General features: G+C 37.4%; 2 protein-coding genes across 2 annotated transcripts in view; one reads left to right on the forward strand and one right to left on the reverse strand.

The window, feature by feature from the left end:
* The window catches only part of CACNA1D (calcium voltage-gated channel subunit alpha1 D), a 169,564-nt gene extending 162,053 nt beyond the window's left edge, over positions 1 to 7,511 (forward strand). The window contains 4 exon segments of the mRNA XM_017732415.1: positions 304 to 467; positions 3,202 to 3,323; positions 3,932 to 4,252; positions 5,276 to 7,511. Coding sequence (XP_017587904.1) covers positions 304 to 467; positions 3,202 to 3,323; positions 3,932 to 4,252; positions 5,276 to 5,569 — 901 coding nt within the window. The 3' untranslated portion in view covers positions 5,570 to 7,511.
* A 2,536-nt stretch (positions 7,512 to 10,047) lies between these two features.
* The window catches only part of CHDH (choline dehydrogenase), a 14,508-nt gene continuing 2,039 nt past the window's right edge, over positions 10,048 to 22,516 (reverse strand). Inside the window, exons 2-8 of the mRNA XM_017732414.1 lie at positions 19,670 to 20,474; positions 18,975 to 19,126; positions 16,039 to 16,168; positions 15,201 to 15,335; positions 13,911 to 14,053; positions 12,992 to 13,094; positions 10,048 to 12,406 (exon numbers count right to left, since the gene is read on the reverse strand). Coding sequence (XP_017587903.1) covers positions 11,988 to 12,406; positions 12,992 to 13,094; positions 13,911 to 14,053; positions 15,201 to 15,335; positions 16,039 to 16,168; positions 18,975 to 19,126; positions 19,670 to 20,417 — 1,830 coding nt within the window. The 5' untranslated portion in view covers positions 20,418 to 20,474 and the 3' untranslated portion in view covers positions 10,048 to 11,987. The remainder of the gene's footprint in view (positions 12,407 to 12,991; positions 13,095 to 13,910; positions 14,054 to 15,200; positions 15,336 to 16,038; positions 16,169 to 18,974; positions 19,127 to 19,669; positions 20,475 to 22,516) is intronic.

The raw sequence follows: 22,516 nt of genomic DNA on the forward strand, positions 1-22,516 counted from the left end.
GTGTGCAACTGAGATGTTGCATTTTTCCTGCACTGGTAAGAATAAATTAATTGAAAATACAATTTGATTAAAAATTTTACCTGGGAATTGACTCTGTAACTGTACTAGCACAAAAGTATATGCCCACTATCTCAAAATCCTACAGAAACTGGATTTTAAATTTGAGTTGTGCAATTATAGAATGCAGAGTTTAATTATCTTGCTGGAGAAAGAGTAGACTTGAAAATCTTTTAGAAGGAAACGAATACACCCATTTACAAAAACTCCCTGAAAAAATATTTTCTTTATTGTTTTTTAATGCAGACATAGATATGATTACCACTGTAGATATCACTGCCATGAGTCAGATTTTGAGAGACCAAAAGGTTACCATCACCCACATGGTTTTTTTGAGGAAGATGATTCACAGCTCTGTTACGATACAAAAAGATCTCCTAGGAGACGGCTGCTACCTCCAACACCACCACGTAAGTACATTAAGGACAATTTGTTTGCAACTCTAAAATAATTTAAATGCATTCAGACAGATTCCAGCTTAAAAATGCTTCTTTTTAACTTGGATTTTAAGCATCTTATTTCAGATTCACGTTGGTACTTTGTTCTGCTATCTCAGGAACAGTGCTTAAAATTCTGTGTTTCTCCTGAGGGAGAAAATGTTTCAATTTATAGATACAATTAGCATTGTCAACAAATGTTTCTTCCTATTTCTTTAATTTTCATTTCTTCTCTTCCTTAGATCTTTCCCTTGGTTTTTCCTTATCTCAAGAACAATATTGCTTCGTCTGCATTTCTAGAAGCTGTCATGGTTCTTATCTTGTAATTCTGTCTTCGTATGTTCCAGGCCATACTGCAGAGATTAGCAGTGCTAATCCTCTGGTGAAACTAGGCACAGACTCAAAATTCTTGGATTTTGGTCTTTGACCTCTGACACTTCACAGAGAGGAAGTACTTGGGGTGGCACTAGAAGTGCAAAAGCAACCTCTTTTTAAGGCTTTTTCTTGTCTCAGACATTCTCAAGTGTATTGAGAGAATTTTATATCTGATGTACAGTTTCAGACTGTTTAAAGGTACAGAAAGCTGTGGTAAAGGGCAGCAGCAAAATATATTATTATATAATAAAGGTAACATTCTCCAGCAATACAGCCAATATTGGATCCACACTGTAGGCACTCAACTCCTTATGACAAGACCAGCAATGCTCTCTGCTGTTTGGCTTTCTGACCTTCAGGAGCACAGGGGAAAAAGCAGAATGAGTCTTGCACCACAGAAAGTAAATAACTCAGATAAACAATAGTGAAGGGTACAGAAAGCTGCTGGCTGTCTTTCAGTAGCAGAAGGAAAAGACATCAGATGAAGGAGAGACTATGAAAGAAGACCCCCTGTGCAGCTTTCTACAAGCTTTTCTGATAGCAGAGGAATTTTAAGCCAAAGAAATAGATAGATGCTTTGTACATCCATTCTATAGATTGCAGGAGAAAAATTTTCATATAAAAATTGTCTCAGGTCTGCCCAAGAAAGCGCTGGAAGTGGAGGGTTGAAGGTTTCCTCTAACTGCAGTCTTGGAGATGAAGTTTTAATGAGTGTTTGGCAGTCATTCATTTAGAGGAAGTTACGCTTTTTATCTCACCTAAAGGAGACTAGATAAAGGTACTAGATAAGAGAGTATCTGATTACCTAGGATAAGAGGAACTAGTTCTGATCTAATTTGCATAAGGGTAATTTAGGAAGCCCTTCACTTTCACCAGTGTAATGTCACAAGAGCAATCAGTGTCATACCCCCTGTCATAACCATTTATTTAATATTCAGGAAAAGAGTTGAGAGATTTCAGCAGCTCAGCATCTCAGCAGATTTTAAAAGAATCTCAAACCTATTATTTGTAACTAGTGTATGGGCTATTTGGCCTGGGGAAGAAGCCTTGATCTTCTCACATAAATAAAGGAGAGAGAAAAAAGAAAAAAAGGACGTGTAGCAATGCACTGAACAGTTCCTGCTAGCATCTGATTCAGTCCAAGTGAACATAACATCCAGTGCCTTGGCTGAGTTCTGCAGTCAGTAAATTGAGTTCCATGTCATTGAGTTCCATGTCAAGCTTTCTGGATGTTTTTATACCAAACTCATCACCACAGTATTTGAGCAGCTTCCAGAAGTATACTGAGGAATGATTGAGATTTTCTTTCAGCCTCTTCTCTGCAGAGAAGCATGTGCAAAGAAACATCTTGTTTTGGATGAAGGGACTTTTTGGGTAGCTTTTTGTTCACTTTGGTATTGGGACACTTGGCATACCAGGATCAGGAGCTAAGGCTTACATTCCTGTGTTTGGATTTACCATAGAGACAAGGGAGAGAGACAAAGTTTGCTTTAGTTGGACCAAATCACCTCGTGGAGGTGCCTATTTTAGTTCAGTGGCTCTTTGATTGTTAGTATCCAACATGAAGTGTCTGTGATGATAACTGTGGGGTGCCATAAGTCTATGGCACTTAACACTCAGGTACAGTCAGGTTCTCTCCAGTGTCCCACTCCGATGCTTGCAGCTGTGAGGGTGGATCTGGATTCCAGCTGCAGTTCAGCATCCAGGCTCTCTGTGCATGCTTCCCATCATTCTGCAGGCTTTCAACAAGATCAGCCAAACATCTTGATTCAGTTCAGATTTCTACTTTTTCCTTTCTGTCATGAATAATACATAACAGCAGAACAGACACCATGGCTGATCACTGTCCTGAGCAACAGAATAAACATCAGGGATTGACAACTTGAGTTGACTTGGATGTGATTTTACATATTGCACATTGCTTCCAAGGAACTGGGAATTTCATATTTCCTTTGGGAAATCTGGTTCATTAGAATCAAGAATTTGAAACCGTGGGGAAGAAAGAAGAAACTCACAGCAGTTTATGGCAAAACTCTGCAGCTGAGTGTTTGAACCAGTCAGCTGCATCACACAAGCTTGTTTTCTGAAACAGCAGCTTTAAATTCTGTCATTTTAGTTGCTTCTATGATTTCTACCTAGGCCTGCTTTTGCTTATGTGATTAAGCTATCCTTTATCTTATAACCAGCTGCTTGCTTCTGTTAGCACAACTTGTTTCTTACGGGAGGATCTGTTTTTATTTGTATCATAGTTGACACACACTGGAATTCTGGAAATAATAGAATTTGAGGAAAAATATTTTGTTTTTCTAATGAATTTATGGTTTCCCTTTAGCACACAGACGATCTTCCTTTAATTTCGAATGCCTCCGCCGACAAAGTAGCCAAGACGACATCCCACTCTCTCCTAATTTTCACCATCGCACAGCTTTGCCACTTCACTTAATGCAACAGCAGGTAAACACCAACTCTTCCTTAACTACAAGTGAGTTACATCTTTCCAGCCTCTATACTGCACTCCTGGCTTTCACTGTTGTTTGAAGCAGTACCGGTGTATTTGTTGCTAGAGAGCAACCTTCTCAAACGTCGACCTTGTACAAAACAGAATGAGCCTGTGACTCTCTGAGTGTCCACAAAAAGTCACCATGCCCTAAGGAATTTTGACCAGGACTGCATAATACAGCAGCTGCTATTAATCTTTGCCTATCTCAACTCCAGTTGTGACAATTTGCAAGTACAACATACACAACTTCTGAGGCTCAGTGCCCACCTTGGAAAATGCTGACAGCTTCCTATCCTGTTCTGGACAGAGGAAATATTTCTATACTTTGTTTTCTTTATTATATTGTATAAGCAAAATGAGTAAAATGGAAAAAATACCATTTTGTCCTGTCAATTTGCCAATTTCAGTCCTGTTCCTTTTTTACATGGCTACTACACATCACAAAATGTTAACTTTGCACAGCTGCTGCTTGAAAAATTGGTGTGAGCTAACTGCTGAAGTGAGAAATGAGTATAACTGAGCATTTGAAATCACTAACTTCTAAAATCCTTCCCTTTACCAGGTCATGGCTGTCGCAGGTCTGGATTCCAGCAAAGCTCATAAACATTCACCGAGTCGTTCGACGCGTTCCTGGGCCACCCCACCTGCCACGCCTCCCAACAGGGACCGTTCCCCCTATTACACCCCTCTGATCCAGGTGGACAGGGCTGACTCCACAGAGCACATGAATGGCAGCCTGCCTTCCTTGCACAGGAGCTCCTGGTACACGGATGACCCCGACATTTCCTACCGGACATTCACACCAGCCAACCTGACCGTCCCCAATGACTTTAGGCATAAACACAGCGACAAGCAGAGGAGTGCAGACAGCCTGGTGGAAGCGGTGAGTGCTGCAGGAACCTCTGAAGGAGCCAGGAGTGTCTGTCTGTGCTGTTTTGGGGTTAGCTTGTAAAAACATGTAATTCAATTCACAACAGCTCTCTGAAAATGCTCTGAAATTTTTAGTTTTATAGCCACAAAGTTGTTTTAGGTAAAGAGGGGAATTTATTCATAGCTGTCATGTAGTAAAGGATTTCTACTGAATCCAAATCTTCACATTAGTGAGAGATTGAACAGACAACTAAAGATACTTCAGAATTTTGAAATTTAAGTTTTCTAGATGAGGATCAGTTCTGAAGTATCTTTCCACAATGGCAATAAGGAAGAGATGATGTATATGCCTTTTCTCTCTGCTGTTTCTATAGACATAAATCCCCATTTTTGCAGTAATCAGAATAAAAGATCAAAAACTCTGTGAATCAGGGTACTAAATGCAGAGAGGAGAATAACAACTGCAAGGATTGATTTGTAGGTGTACTAAAAGAATGTTAAGAATTCCCTTTTATATTACAAAAGATTTGAAGAAAAAGTGTGTGCAGCATTTCTGAATCATAGTTACTGTTGTAGCTTCTATCTATCATTTACTTTCCATTGCTCTGAGCTAAACAACAGATTTTGTTACGTTTTTGCAGGTGGGAATTCAACATCTCTTTTCCATGTCCTCTAAAGTACTGAGAACATATAAAATTCTGTATTCCAGGCAATTGTTCTAACTGCACCATCTGAGATGTATTAACTGTTGTCTTTAGTGTATCAGCCTGATGATTGATGTTCAGCAAAGACTACTGCCAAATTTCCAAGGAGAAGTGTCAGATGCACTGCAGCACCACTTACATTTCACACATCATGGTGTACTTTGGAGATTTTTCTTTGTTGATTTAATTGTTCTTTACCTGTACAGTTTGGCAGTGGGTTGCTCCAGTGATTCAGCAGGGGGTTTCTAGTGTTTTCCATGAATAAGCAATGTTGTAATCTGTCTGTTCTGTAATTCCACTGAAATTCTCACTCTCTCCTCTCCATGTGCCAGGTACTTATATCTGAAGGCCTGGGAAGGTATGCAAAGGACCCTAAATTTGTTTCGGCTACAAAACACGAGATTGCTGATGCATGTGACATGACTATTGATGAGATGGAGAGTGCAGCAAGTAATCTTCTCAATGGAAATATCAGCAATGGGACCAATGGGGATATGTTTCCTATTTTAAGCAGACAAGATTACGAACTTCAAGATTTTGGTCCTGGCTACAGTGACGAAGAACCAGAAACGGGACGATACGAAGAAGACTTAGCTGATGAAATGATATGCATCACAAGCTTATAGTATTTAGCAAGGAAAATGTTCTAATAACAGAAAAAGTGCCTCATAGTTTCAAGATGCTAGGCACTAGCTGGAGTGAATAACCAATCCAAGTTTTGTACGAGTGATGTTGCACCTCAAGGAAGCCATAACTAATAAATTTATTATCTCCAGGTTGCCGAAATGTGATCAGAGCTGCAGTAGGTCAAGTCTCCTCCCACAGAATCTTCAGTTCCTCTGTAGGAATAAGGTTATTTTGAAACTAAGCAGATTGTGACAATCAGTTTTTTGAGGGCTAGAGCAGGATTCTGAGGTGTACTATCTTGCCTGTCTTTCAACCTTGTGCTGCTGTCCTTCCTAGTGGAGCAGGATTTTGTCAGTGACAATGTCTGTATAGGTCTGGCACAGTATTGTGTGGGAAACAGCAACATGAGATGAGTGATGACAACCAATAATGTCATTACCTCAGTGCTCAAAGCATATCAGCTACCCATTGCATATCCATTCTAACATTGTTTTCAAACTTGCCTCCTGATTTCCTTTCTTAATGCTCTTCTAAAATACAGTTTGTCATGCTCTACCTGTTAGAGATCATTGGAAGAAGTTGTTATATAAAGAATAATCCATCATATGTAACATCAGTTTACATAGGAAAATATCATTCAGATGGTCTGTTTTATGACTATCACGTTAAGGGCAAAATATACTGGAATAATTGCATTCTTACTAATGCACTTGCAACCAGGTTATAGTAGAATTAGATAAGATAGTTTGCTAAAAATTATATAGTAGAAAATATTGTAAATTAATTGTAATATACAATGATTTGTATTTGTAAAGAGATGTTCTATATTTTGTAATTATTGTACCGTAATTGAACTGCAGCAATATTTATGGACCCTAATTATTGTAACTCTCCACAGAATTCTAGATAGAAGTATTTTTACTTGGAATATATAGATCTATAGCGTAAATATTTAAATAGAGCCACCTCTTAATGTAAATCTCTTTTTGGGATAAAGTGTCAAGTTTGAACTTGGCAACAGAACAGATTTTTTTTTTTTTAAATAATTGAGACAAAATAATCTCTCTGCATAAGGGATGCACCATTGACTACTCACAGTCTTATATTTGGAAAGGTAAAAAATTTAAACTAATTTCAACTTTTTTTTTTTTTTTTTTTTGACTGAAAAGTAAGGTCTAATTTTATTTTTTTAATAATCCCATGCAAAAAAACCCCAAACCCCAGAAACTTTGGCAAGTTCATGCCTGTATCAAGTATTCCTGGTCACGAGACAATTAGTTTTGACAAAGTGTAATACCTGCATACCCTAATTTGACACAGGAAACACCTTGGGCAGAAAATACTTCACAGGTGAATGAAAATGCTTTTCTTCAGTACTACTTTCTCTGCTTGGAAAGAGAAGAAATGTGATCATATGATTCTACACAGAACCAAAAACCTTGGTATAAAAAATGTATTATTTTATTGCCTCTACCTTTCTGTTGTTCTATGTGTACTATTTCAAAGATTTATTTTTATGCAATCAAGAGAGGGCTTCGATATTGTTCACAATGCAGTAAAACCCTGAAATGTCTTTGAGGCTGAAATGACCTTGGAGGATAATTAAAACACACTGAAAGCTACTGTCTATTTTGTTAGCACTGGATAACAATGACTTGTTCTAACAAGTTATCTTATCAGGTTTTACCTGTAGTTCATATGCTAGATAGCAATCCAGTTCACATTTTTACAAATGTGATGTTTAAAACATGTCAATAAACATTTTGTACATAATGACAGTTTCCTATGAATAGCTTACAGACTTCCTCTGAAATAATTCTTATTTCAAATGCCAGGATAAGATCTTAAAGGTTTGTAAATTATTTCTTGACCTACATCATTTTGTATTAAAACAAATGCAAAATGTTCTTCAAAATAAAACTGTGTAATAATTTTATTATACTTGGGAGTCCTTTTACTAATAATTTTTCACCAAGAAGTTCCAAAGGTTAAATTCATATTGCAATGTTTTAAGAATGGGAGGGAATGCATGGAATAGGGTATCATTCTACAGCATCACATCATGCAATTCTTTTATGAATGGTTGCTGTTACCCACAAAAAAATAAAGCATTTAGAGTATTCATGTGCAAAAGGGATTACTACTTCCCTGGACACAGATCTCTGGAAATGATTAGGAAAATTTGACTAAAATACCCTGAAACATCTAAATAAATTTTCCATACAGTCTTGGGAAGCTCTTGGGTAGGTTACCCAGCAATACTCACTTTGTTACACTTCCCCAGCTTACAGAAACAAAATCTGGGAGGCCAGAATGGAGCTAAGGTCTACCTACTGTGGTAAATCCACATCTGAAAACCACCTTTAAGGCAACTGAAGTTAAAACTTTAAAAAAAAAAAAAAAAAACCCCAATAAAATAAAAGGAAAAGAATCTCAGACTTGTATTTTGTCCAGCATGGATGTTTGATAGCACATCAGGTTTGGCAGACTGAGCAGAGTGACAAGGTTTTTTACTTAATGATTTCTCCAAGGAGACAGAAAACAATGCAGACCCCACTGTATTTTCACGCTCTGTCCTCAGCTTTTAATACTCTGATGAGAGACTCTTTAAGGTAGATAAGCAATTTTATGAGAGAACTGTTTGCAAAAATAAACAATGAAGAAAATTTAGTTACAGACCATGTTCTATGATTTAGGGGAGAATATCTGTATAGATTCAAAGAATACCTGTTTGGTTTTCCTACAGAAATGTGTGGTAATAAGTAATCAATATATGCATAATTACATGGTAATTTTCACCCTTAAAATACTACCAATCATAGTAATTACTCAGTACAAAAAACCTAGAAGTTCTCTCAACAATTAAATCATCATTTATGAGACTCCGAATTTGTTTATATCTGTATTTAATGAGAGAAAATACTAGTAAAGAGTTAAACACTGGTAAGTATTCTACAGTGAAATAAATCCACTGAAAAAAAGGAAATCTATAAAATATATACATATTTGAAGAGTATCTTTTTTTTGAGCTTGGATGACAGAAGAATTGAGACTAAAAATTTAATAGTGTAATAAGATGTGCTTGTGTTCTCCCTCTTCATTTGAGCTATAATCTAAAAAGTAATTACTTTTATTATTATTTAATTATATACTCTATATCTCTATTCTATATTAAGTATTTAATATATTTATGCTTTTATTATTCCTCAAAATCTGTTTTTATGCTTATTTTATAGAAAATGCATATTGCAAGCCCACTTTTCCAGTGTTCATATAGCTGCCTAATTTGATTCCAGGCCAACTGGATGCAGACACACTTGGAAAGATTTTAAGGTTGTGGTGTACAAAATCTTACATAAATTAAATACAATGCAATTGTATTTATTCAATGCACTGCTGTTTTCTGCTGCTTTTAAAAGCACTTCTCATACTAAAGCAGCTTGAACTGAAATGTGTGTACAAAAAGAAATGGTTTTGGTCACTTTTCATTCTTAATCCCATTGTGCCCAGCCAGAGACCTCCACTGCCTGGAGCATCTGTAGCAAGCCATTTCTATGGAAATGCTGGTGTTCTCTCTTGCAGTACTATTGCTGGTCCAAGCCATGCTGGCAGGTCTAGTAATTCTTGCATTAAACAGCTTTTACAGTTAACTGGTTTCGAGCACATAATATATTATCTGTATATTTCTAGAATTTATATCTGGGTAGAATTGGGAATAATCACACTGAATTATTTTGTTAAATAGGTAAAACTCTGTGTTCTGCAGTCCAATAAGGTGTAAAAGATGGTTAATTTTAGCTGAGACTGCCAGTGCTCCACAGGGCAGGTTAGAATATCCTGGATCTGTTCTAAGTACCCTTTAGCACACTTGACTCTGCTGGAAGTCAGAACAATTTTTAACAGAAATTCAATATCAGCAACAGATACAACACAGGAGAAACTAATGGGAAATTGATGTTACTTAAAAATTTCCCCAGGGCAACAAACCCTTCAGCACTGCATCAAAGGAATCTCATGACGGAGCCTCAACATTCTTCAGCAGTGAGGCTGGAATTGATAAAGCAACTGCAGTTCACAGCAATGAAAATGTCTAAGTGTTTAAAAGGGGAGGAATCTGTGAGGTGTCTGTGGATGCTTAGAACTGCAAGAAAAGATGATGTTTCAGAAGAAATGCCCGATTATCTGATTGCTCAGTGCAGCAATGTCTCCGTGAACATAAGACGCATGGATACCTAACCTTGCTATTTACTCCTCTTTTTAGAACTTGACATAACAGCAGAGGAGAGGTCTGTGCTTGTTCAGTGGTAAGTTATGTAAGCCAGTGGCTAGTTAATCCTCTGTAGTTGCATAATAACAATTCCCACCTTGCATGCCTAGAGTCGAAACCCACGTTGTAAATCTGCAAATGCAGGAACTTCCGTATCTCATCTTGCCAAATTGCTGCCCTTCTCAACTGCACAGGACTGTGGTAAGTATATATTACTTAGAGTATCTTTATTGTATTCCAAATGACACTAGAATTTACTGAATACCTTTAAAAAAAAAAATCTGACAGGAGTAAGTGCTGAAAAAGAATGATTTGCCATTAGGAGGTCCAGAATGTACAGTCCATGCTCTTCCCAAACAGTTGCACCAGATGAATTGTCTCCTTAACTGATCAATCACCTCTGACTTGAAATATTCTTGTTCTTCCCCTCATTTCAAAAGAATGCATCACATACATAGAAAGGGTTTACCTGTCTCCTTGTGGAGCAGAGTTCACTGCTATCATCCTCCATCTTCGGTGGTTTTGGTTTTCTTTATGCAGATGCTCTAATGAATGAAGTCCTTTCCCTCAGCAGGGCTTCCAATCAGTGACTTACTGAGAGCAGCACCAGGTACAAGTATCTGCCTTAAACATCTGCAGTTGTCCCTCCAGCCAACATCTGAGTCAGCAAGGTTTTCTACAGTCTGTTAAAATGGTGTAAAATTCCTTTCTTTTTCTTCTGAAAAAAGGTTTATTCTGTTTGCCACAAGTCCTGAGCAATCCTAGGCTACTGAAGCTTTTACTTTATGATTTGACATCTGCTTAGTCAGAAACTACTTTAGAATACTTAAAAAATACAAAATAATCCAAGGATTCAATTTTTCAGTGAGTTCAGTTTCTTTAGGTTTCTTTTAAAAAATCAGTACCTGAAAGTTATTTTGACACCAAAACCAGCCATGAGAGTTCAAGTATCTTACACATCTGAAGATTAAAAACCCAAAGATTTAAGTCCTAACTTAAATATAACACTGGTTCAGTGAATAATATTTATCTTCTAATTGTAAAAGACCTCTTCCCATATTATCAAATCTGACATTATATAGCAATTTTGAGTAGCACTTCATTTAAATATAGTTTGGCTGCAATTTTTCTAAATAAAATTTGAGCAATAGCAAGGCACCATTCAGAATATTTACTGAGAAATATCTTTAGCAAATAATCATCTGAGCAAAGACCAGTCACTTTCTGGGTGTTCTAGGAAGTGCAAATCTCTTCCTGCTAGAGTAGTACAAGTAAATCAGCTTAAATTGTGAGCAGAATTCTACTAAGCTCCCTGTGAAAAAAGGCAAAACAAAACAAAGAGAAATTCCAATTTTCCAGTAGATTTTTATAAGTATCAACTCCAGCTCTGCATGTTTTAGATAAATAAGTTTCCAATAAATACAATGTATGTCTTCTCCCTGAAAGGTAGAGACTGCTGAGTTTAGCAAAATCTAACTTTGAGTGAGGATTTGTAAACTGTGCATTCCTTTCATAAAAACCACATTTGACAAACTCTGAGCATATGCAGGTTCCTCCCTTTCCTGTGAGTTCTGATACAAACTAATTCAGCTCATGACTATGAAATTGCATAAGTGTTTACATTTGCTTGACCATCCTTTGCAGGATGTGGTAATTACTGACTTGCTGTTACCCTGAGTACCATTCTCATAGCAGTTAAAATTCTTAAAATAGCAAGGCATACCATAACCATTTTCAAAATAGCACACATTAATCTCTTCCATTCCTCATGCAATCACACGGTATTTCTGGCTTATGTCTTCTCGTTTAGAAACAGCTTCTCTTCAAGAGAAAATTGGAATTTACCACAAAAGGTCATATTTAACTAAATTTGTAATTCTTGGAGTGTCCTGCCTAGGGCCAGGAGTTGGGCTCAGTGATCCTTATTGGTCCCTTCAAACTCAACATATTCTATGATTCTAAAATATGCAACTTAAACCAGATGATTAAAAAACAGTAGGTAGTCTAATAAAATTATTCAAATTAATAGTTCTTTTAGTAGGATATGTTGTTTTGCATGATATTTATCATGTTGGCATGTTCAGTATGAGATACCAACATGCTGATGAAAGCCTAAATAGCAAATGATATGAAAGGATGAGAATATTTATTTATCTCTGTGTTTCCAGGGTCTTGGGCTTATACACAGGAACATTTTTCTCCTGAAGTGATGGGAGGCCCTTAATTATGTCTGCAGCTTTCTCTGCTATCATGATAGTTGGGGCATTCAAATTTCCAGTGACAACACTGGGCATTATTGAAGCATCAACTACTCTCAAGTTTTCAACGCCAATTACTTTTGTTTGGGGATCGACTACAGCAGTGCTGTCTGAAGGCTGACCCATTTTACAGGTGCAGGAAGGATGATAAGCACTATCAGCCTTCTGCCTTATGAAAGCATCTATTTCTTTATCAGACTGAACATGATTTCCTGGTTGAATTTCAGGCCCACGAAATTTTTCAAAGGCTTTCTGAGCAAAGATCTCTCTGGTCAACTTGACACATTGGCGGAATTCCCAAATATCTCTTTCTGTGTAGAGAGAAAATAAGAAAATTTTAAGTACACATTTAATTTACCAGTTCGTACAGAATGCAAAACAGAAAAAAGCAGCACTGAAGAGAAAAGGCTGGAAGGAAAGTGTTTCACTTCTTGCTGAAAGCCATAATAAAGCAGAATATTTTTCAAAGTCACAGATATTTACATTCACTGTGAACAAAACTGTCACTTATATTGCACAACTCCAAAAGGGAAGAGGTGAACTATGAGGAACTGCACTTTATCTTGCTGTACCCACTGCCTAGGAGAAGGAAAATAGTCTCAGCACAAAGAAGCAAAAGTGATTCATTCCTTCACAAGCAGAGGAGGGGATGACATAAACAGCAAGACACAGCAGATACTGAGAATTCTGACTTCATCCCCAACAGGGAATTCTTTCTGGTTTACACAGTGCTTTGCACAATCTCCCCCTTTGATATTAGCTGAATTTTATAAATGAGAAATAAGTAACGATGTACCAACCACAACTTCTGAACTGGTGTTGAGTAGGTACAAAAATCTGCTACTGAAACAGGTGGGAAATAATCTGACATCAGAGCAAGGAGAGGGTGCATTTACCTGTGGACAGGTAGTTGGGCTCGAGGATGGGGTGGTCATTTGGGTCTGAACTCTTCAGCTTCAGCCAGCCCACACTTGTGCTCCTCATGGGTCCCACGTGGACCTGCAACACCCACACTGCACTCAAGACACAATCCCACCAGATCTACTTCCAAATTCAGCATGGTTTGCTTTTATTTTTTTGCAGTTTAGGCAGACTTTACAAATTCAGCAAATGTAAACATGGAACAGAGATAGTGGAAAGTACTGTTGCACATTTTTCCATTTTATATAATTTCTTTTGTAAATATGAAATTCCATAGCAGGGAGGAAAAATGTCTGTCACATCAACTCACAGCTGCTCTTTTCATTTAAAAGACAACCATTCCAATTTAATAGTATCAGAGCATTCTAATACAATCAGCAACTGGACCAAATTATTATCATCTCTGAAGAAAATAGATTAAAAAGGAGAAACATGTATGTTCAGTGGTAGTTCCCTAGAATTAGCCCAGGCTTTTGAATCAAGATGATAGTCTAAAATGGGGCTTGGATTTGTGCCAGTGCATAAATGAGTAGTTTTATACATTTTCACTTAAACCTTTGTCTAAACTGCAGTGGAACAGGGAACACCTTGTTTTAGTTTTGAACTGCCCCTGGCGATACTGTCCTAACCCACAGCACCAGGGCACTTCAGTAGAGTGCTTAATACTTAATTCAATATTTGCCTATTTTTCCAGAGATAAAACCTAAGTTTGGTGGCAATATCAAATAACAAGCTTGTTTTTTCTCACCAATGAAGGAGGTTAAGCGGTCTCTTTTGTATTTTACTGAACAAAGTATTTTTCAGTATATAGCCAAATTATCAACAATTATAGTGGAGCATAAACCTCCTTGCTAATGGCTACAAACCCTTACTGGAGCATACTCTCCAACTCACCTGGTAAGCTTCCATTGTGGAAGCAACCCGACCATGGTCAATCACCTGAGAAGGAAGAAAGTGGAACTGAATGTCGGGGTGAGGAACCCCTGGTTCACTTCGGATAAAACCACCGGATTCTAAGTGGGCAGTGGCTCCCTCACCTACATGGTGTAAAGGAGAGAGAAGATGCCATTAAAAGACCTCAGAAGAGCAACAAATCCACTTCTTTTTAACCCTTTGTTGTGCTACTATGAATAATTTATATGTACAGGGTCGATTGCAAGGAATGCAAATGCATTATGAATGGCTTGTAGTTAAGCAGTGTGCATCACCTTCATGTGCTTTTTAATTCCTAGATAAATGTAAATACGCATGACTTTGGGAATCCCACTGATCTGAGAATGGATGTTGCAGTTATCTCACTGTAACTGGGAGGTCAAGGGTATCACTCCAGAAGCAGATTTGGATCCTAACAGGTGTGGAGGGAACTGGCTGCACACCCTGATATCACCGCACTGCTCGCTCCGTGACCTGCACCCCAGGTATCCCATCAGTCACATGGAATAGGCAGAGCCATCCACTGAGCCTACCCTGAAGGGTAGGATGAAAAGCCTGCAATGTGTCTCCAATTATATTTGTTCCATTTCTGTTTAAGTTAGCCCTCTATATTTACTTCCATGGTAAAAAGCCACATATACCCAGAATAAACTGCCAAATAATAATAACATAACTCAGCAAGTGATGTAGAGCTCCACCTTGCCCAAGCTATTTAACTGACATCAAGGATTATATTTACAGATTCTTTTTAAGGTACAACTTATGACTGAGGTACTATAAATGCATGTGTCATTTTAAGGAAAGTCAGTTCAGATTTACTTGCAGGCCTAAAGGATTCTGACCAGAGCAAAAAAAAATTCTTTTGAGACAATTATACAGAAAACTTAATTCAGTTCAACAATATGTTTTTATTGATATCCCATTGATTTAAAATGGGGTATTTTGTCCATTTTTTTTTTTTTGCAACAGCTTTTCTCAGTAGCACTGATTTTTAAATGTAGAATTTTTCTTTTCATAAGATATAATAACGTTAAAAGTGGTGTGTAATAACCTCCCTCATTACCTAAGATGTAAAACCTTTAATTTTGAAGAAAAAAAAAATAGTTCAAATCCATTTGCAAGTTCCAGTTATTTCCCAGAGCATGAAAAAGATTATATGTCAAGGCTGCCAGACTATAAAAGTCACGGATAAAAGGCTGTCATAATTCTAAATCAATCAGTGGTAGAATGATTGCATACTTTGCTTCATACCTGTAAATTTCCAAAGCCATTCGAGACCAATCCTCACCATGTTAATTGGCTTTTGTGCACTATATAGAGTAATAGGTTTGGTGCACTTTTGCTGGACATAAACTTCTAAATGATCTTGAAGGTTCTGGCCTACTCCTGCAGGGGGGTAGAAAGGAAGGGAGAGAGGGAGAAGAAAGGGAGAGTAAAAAAAAAGTTATTTCACACAGAACAGCTACCCACCATGTTTCAAGCCGAGAGCAGCTTAAGTGGGAACTAAACCAACCTCTTACAAGGGCAGTGATGACTAAGACCAAGGCCATGAGTCATATCAGCCTTTTGCTCATGTCAGAATAAGGTTTTACATAAACATAACTAGAATGAAAATAGAAAGTTAAATGGCAGATATATCACTTGTTGTAAAATTGCCCGATACGACTTCCAAATACTGTACTAACTATTTTAGCTTTAAGGAAAAGTTCACGTTATTTCCTCTATATTTGAATATTTATGAGTGGGAGTTTATACAATCTGTTGTGGATCAAAACTAATTCAAAACTCTTAATGACAAGTATGCTGCTTAACTATAAAAAATATGCCTTCAGAAAGGCATTTTTCACTGTCAGATGTAGTGAAGAAAGTGTAGGAGTTTGTTGCTCAGTTCTAAAATCAATGCATGTTTCCACTGATTTGTATAAAATCAAAGCATCTTTCCACTGATTTGTTACAAATGTGTTTCAATATGTGTTTCAGTCTACACAACATGACATACAGAAAACTCAATTTCATGATTCATTTAATTTAATAGTTGTTCAGTTGCATCCACAGGAAGATGAAAGGTTAGAAGAAAGAAAAAAATTACCAGGAAGATGGCAAACAACAGGGATCCCCAATTTTTTTAGATCATCTGCATTTCCAATTCCAGACAACATAAGCAGTTGGGGAGAATTTATGGCACCTCCACTTAAAATAACATCCTTATTGGCAAAAACCTAAAAGGAAATCAGCATAAAAGCCCTAAGATTATTAAGCCTGAGCTGAATACAAGCAACGTCAAGGGCTTCTGTTGGGATATGCTGCTCTGATCCAGATTAGACACCCTTCCCTCACATTTTCCTCATTTAAATGTATTCCTGTCTTGTCAGAATTTTCCACAGAGAGAAATAATCAAGCTTTTACTTTGATCATTCCTGCATCTTTACAATCCATTCAAACTATGGAAACATTCAGCCCAGCCAGTACCATGGCTGCAAATAAACTCCTGTCCTACTTGCCAGGGGAATAGTACCTGTGACACTCAGATCAGGCAGCTCCCTGCCATTTTCCATAACCCTTTATAAATTAAAACTGGAACTCCTAAGGAAGATTTTGAATTCACAGACATGGCAGCTCAAAAATTCTCAAGAGCTTATTTTTTTAAATTCTACTAAGACTAAAGTTTGGTTTCTTAGTTCGTGGCAGTCCTCAAAAACCCCCCAGTCACTGAAGCACTACTGCTAAAACTGGCTGCAGGCATACATTGAATTCTGTTTTGCTGACAGTCTTTTCATCAAATGGTTTGGTCTGAGCCCTGAGCTGGTTCTTGATAAAGGCTGCTAAATTATTCCTCTGCCTTTGACTCAGAGTTTTAACAGATTAGCATGGAATGAATATTAAATTATAATCCTGTCCTTTTTGAATGACACCTCAGCTACACAGAATATGGCAAATGAGATTGTAGCTACATTAACATCAAAGTGTAATAATAAGAAGAAGCATTTTCAGACTATTTATCTGATATGGCCAACAGATGGCCAGTGTTATATTTTTTGTTTGTTATTGCTTTGCTCTGGGCAATCATTAGTATGTTAAGACTAATAAAGACCATATCAGTGCCTGTTGAATCAATACTTAGAGCTGTATTTTGCATGTTATACAAACATTACCCATTTACATTTTCTATGGTACACACAGAGCTGGTACCAGTTTGTTCAGAGTAGCATTCAAATGATGCTTTCTCAGTCCAAACTCACTGCAAAGTCAGCACTGTAGTTATTCCTAGCCCACACAGAGTCTTTCATAAAGTTACAGCTAACAGACTAAGAGGAAAAAGTGACTTTGATACATTTTTTTATGGGTTAGTCTGTAACACAGTAAAACATTTTCATCCTTTAAAATATACTTTTTGGCTTGATTCTGAATTTAAAAACTTCAGGAATGCTTAGTCTACCTTCCCTACTTTTTTCAGAGGGCTCACTGGAGTCCTGGGAGATCTCTAGGACTTCAGTGTTACAAAAATAACAAATCACTGGCCGGTGAATAGGTTTTGAATCATTTCTGAACCAGGTTTTGGTGATCTTTTCGCTTTGCTGACGACATAAAAGACGTAAAAGAGATTCTATCTAAAATAGACTGTAAAGAGATTCTATCTAAAATAGACTGTAAAAACAAAAACACTTTAATGTAGTCAAGTGCTTCATCTTGATGTTCATAATGCAATAAAATTATTAGCTCTTCCATCCTGACAGATATAAAATTTTCCAGAAAGTAAAAGCAGACTAATCCTGCAGTTTTGATGCTGGCAGGGGGGAAAAAAGGAAGGGAAATACTTTGAAGGTGTACTTTGCAGAATACACGATATAAATATATATCACTCACTATGTAGAATTCATACTTATATTAATATGTAGGAAAATTCATCGCAATTGAAGAATTTTGCAATTAAATTGTCCAGTATTCAGAAAGTCTTTGATCATGTATAATTAGGTTTCCAAGACTCTCTTCAACAAAATTGCTCTTGATAATGGTACAAGTACAGCAATTAGAGGTACTGTTTTCACAGAAATTTAATAGCTTATGAAATCAATTAAATGTTCTGCAACTTTTGTTTTATATTGTTAAAATTATTATCATTTGCAATCCACTTAGAAAGCAGCAGATTTGTTCTGTGCTTTAGAAAATCAAAGAACAGATTGTTTATACTGCATTTTTACTTTGAGCAGGTGCTCAATCACAGAACACTTGTCTTCTGAGTCTTGTAAGACCTACTGAGCTCAAACCACAAAAATTTTTACTCTACTCTCTCTAGGATATTATTACGCTTTTTAATTGTTTTATAATCATTTGTGTCTAAATATCTTAGGTTATTAGCAGACAAACCCCTTTTAGGCAACATCTTAGCTACATATTCCATAATCAGCTCTTAAGGAAAGTGAGGATGATTTGGGTCTTACAGAAGTCAACAAATTGAAAGAGGCATAAAATGAGCTGATTATCCACAGTATTCAGTTGTAAGGACAATTCAAGCTTCCTTCCACACAGTGACATTTTCAGTGGAAGTTGGACTGAAACTGAAAAATATTAATTCCACAGCCAACTATAAGGCAAGATTCATCATTTATCCCCTGAGCCACTTAGATTTCCTAATCTGGTTTTTAGATTTTCTTATGCCAGACCAGCATTCTCAGAACTGTTTTTCAGAAATGTCACCATTGCAGCACACTGGTTAATGTGCTGGGACAGGCATGGTTGCACCATAGCTACAGTCAGACATCTTACACAACACTGAGTAACACCAAGTTATGGCTTGTGCCCTCAGCACTGGGAGATGGATAGATGATGATGAAGTTAATCTCTAAATCAATACAACTGGAATAGCACCTACTGTAAAATAACTGACAAAGAATCATATAATGGAAGAAACAACAAAACCTCTAAAAAAAAGGACATTTTGCATAGTAAAGTGTAATTTTTAATAGATTAAAAAAAAAAATTAGCTTTGATGCATACTTTTCATACTGGAAATCGAAAATCTCTTACCTTTTTCCTTTGCCCATTTTTCACATACTCAACACCAATGCATTTTGTTCCTTGAAACAAGATTTTTGTTACAAGTGTCTTCTCTGCAACTGAGAAATTTGGGCGTGATATGGCTGGGCGAAGATACGCACTAGCTGTGCTCCATCTTTGACCTACAATGTATATTTACATTAAACATCAAAATAGTCATGCTCAGTATTCTTCAGATTTTGGTCAATAATCACCAGGATACTTACAGACAGAGAGTCTTCATAGAATTTGTAGAGTTCAAGGCAAATGTGATTTGATATAATAATTCAAGATTTTATTTTAACATAGCAAATTTCACAATTTTTCAATTGTGAAAAGTTTAATTTATATTTTTATATTATTATTATATATACATTATATTATATATAATTATATATTATATATATTTTATATATATATATAGTTTATATAAATAAAAGTTAATAAAAAAGTTAATTAAAAGTTTAACTGTGAATCAGGACTTGCCTGCCAATGCAATGTGCAATGAAATACACAGTACACTGACAGCAAGCTGCTGTGAAATGAATAGGCTGTAAACACAGAGTGCCATAGCTGTGTAGTAACCTAAACATTCAAATGGCATTCTGTGCAGATTATAAATCCATATTCCAAAATTATTTCTGGCTCTGAAATAGAAATTACTTAAGGACCTCCTTATGATTTACCTTGGTGTATAGTCATGTCCATCCAGCCAAAGCCTTCTTGCTGATAGCCATTCATATCATCTGTGAAGGGATACCCAGCTTGCTGGGCTGCCTCCAGGAATGCTTGGTGAAGAGGATGGTTTGTTTTCCCTCTTGACACATGCAGGGGGCCATTCCCACCTCTGTACTGATCCGGCCCCAGCTCATGTGTCTGTGCCTTCTTAAAATAGGGCAGGCAATGCTCATAGTCCCAGCCTAGAGCCCCCTCCCTGCTCCATCGGTTGTAATCCTCGGCGTGCCCACGGATGTAGACCATGGCATTGAGAGAGGAGGAGCCCCCCCACACTCTGCCCCGGGGCCAGTACATGACTCGGTTATCCATGTGCCTCTGGGGTGTGGTGTGGTAGTACCAGTTGTATTTCTCATCACAGAGGTTGTATGTTAAGGCAGCAGGCATGTGAATCTTCCACAGCAGTCTTTTACTGCCTAGCAGGGTATCTTTAGGGCCTGCTTCCAAAAGTAGCACAGTACTCTGAGAGTCTTCTGTCAGCCTGTTGGCCAATACACAGCCTGCTGATCCAGCTCCTACAATGATGTAATTATAAGAGTTTGCCTTTTCAGAGCTCAGCTGAGATGATGCACGGGAAATTTTGAATTGTTGTTCATTGACCCCTAACATGTTCTTTAATGTGTGTGCTTTAAACAGGCTTCCTGCTATTTTGCACATCACAGGACTGTGACATTTAAATCCTTTCATTATATATGACATCTTTACTGATAGTTAGTCACTCTTGCAGAATTTCTGACAAAAATCCAGTGGTTTACCCTAGAAAAAAAACCAAAAATACTAATTAAGATGTAAGCATTACTAACTCTAAAATGTCAGTCATTTTCAGGTGACACAAGTATATTTTACCCATTTTCATGACCCAAAAAGTTAACAACAATGCCAATAAAACAGCAAACATTTTCTGTCTTATTATTCTTTTAATGCAGTCTATGCAGCAGTCAAATGTACTATCCTATATTATATGTAGTCTGATTTTGATTTGCTTCTGGTTCCCGAGACAGATGAACATTTCAAGTATTTGCCAAACCCATAAGGGGTGGAAACTTTTACATTCCTTGTAGTCTCTCTTTATCCACCTCTAATAGGCAAGAATTTAAGAGAAACAACAACTTCAAAAGCTCTTCTGTTTTTACCAAAACTCTCTTTGTGACAGTGATATCACACAAGGCAATTCACAATGGAAACGTGAATTGCTCACTGGACATTCTGCCAGACAGGGTCTCCACAAAACAAATGTGTAGCAAACTCATTTCCAGCTATCCATCCCTAAGGTGAAAACTGCTGGGTTTGGAGGTGTGTCTCCTAACACAGAGAAAGGCAAAATCTGTTCATCCCTTGCTACTAAACCCAGATCCTGCAAGAATGCTCTGAGTACAGTTACATTCTAACACCACCACATCCTTAGGCTGAGTAGAAATGGCAAGTTTTTTACCTCCAGGGAAGCCTGTGAGCCTTGGAAGTACCACAGGTTTAGCTCTGTGTTGCACTAGGTTGGGCACAAGGACTCAGTGCCAGATTTTCACAGCCTGTGTGTCACAGGCACTGATCCTGCTGGCCAGTCTGAAGGGTTTCTCCTGCTCTCTGCCCTTAGAACTGTTCCTTTTGGTCTAAACAATTAGTGAAATGGGGTGTGCTTGGACTGTAAATAGTATTTCTCCCTGGCCCATGGCTTCTGTCAAAGCTCTTGCATTGGACTCTAAAGACAGCAACTTATCCTGAGTCCATGACGCTTATCTCTTTCAGCACTGCCCAGCTGAAAGAGATAAGCAAGTGTTCTCCTGAAATACATTAAATACTCTGTAACAAAATTAGGTGTAAATTGCTGCTAAATGTTAAAAATCTTCCATGCACAATTATAATTTTATACAGTTTTATGTACAATCTCATTTGCAAAAGTATGTTCCTTTACTCTTGGGGAACAGATGGGAAGAAGCATAACTCTCTGTCTTTTCTTAGGAAAACTTTAATAAACTTGTCTGGGGCTGTACAAACCCCAAAACTTCTGAATGAACAACCAGCCAATGGAAAACAATTTGCTCTGTAAAGAAAAAAAAAAAGGTTGTGGGGATATGTCTGAGCCTAAAGTTCACACAGCTGATACTCCTCACATGGCTTATTCAAAATTGTTTCCAGCTGAGGATGGGGAGGGTGTCAGCTTTTTTTTTGCAGGTGGAGACTGTTAAAGGATTCTTTCTTGAAGAAGGTTTATCAGCTTTTTGTGATGCAGTAGAGGAGGATGCAAAGGTAGGAAGGTTTTTCCTTGTTTTGGTTTTGATGAAGAGGGGTACAGTTCTGCAGTATCTGTGTTTAACCTGCAGACCTGGTGGGCCACAGGATTTTATTCATCCAGGAGCAGCAGATTGGTGATGGGGTTGGTAAGATATGGGCCTGGGCCTAATAATCTGGGAAAGATACTCTGTCCCAGTAGGGACCTACAGTTTTATGGCCAACTCTCTCAAGTGTTGCAGTGGCTGTGTCAAAAGGTAGAAATAGGGAGGTTTATACAATGTGGTTCTATCGGGATGCTCTGTACTCACTACCAACAAAAAATACCTTTTGGGCCTTACTGGATGTTACTGCAATGTCTTTATCTGGCTTCTCCTATATCATGACTTTGTTATGAACATGTAGCAAAATGTTCTTCAGGAATCAGTGAGCAGACTTTCAGAAATGCATATGGCAGCAACATAAAATCCATTCCCTGTATTGGAGTAGATCTTCAAAATCTGGAGCTTGTTTTAAAAAAAGTTTTATTTACCAAAGTTCCTATTCAGCAGGGCCTATGGCTGGAGGTTGTA

The sequence above is a fragment of the Corvus brachyrhynchos genome, unplaced genomic scaffold (genome assembly GCF_000691975.1).
Source record: "Corvus brachyrhynchos isolate BGI_N302 unplaced genomic scaffold, ASM69197v1 scaffold4, whole genome shotgun sequence".
In the NCBI taxonomy this organism is placed as follows: Eukaryota; Metazoa; Chordata; class Aves; order Passeriformes; family Corvidae; genus Corvus; species Corvus brachyrhynchos.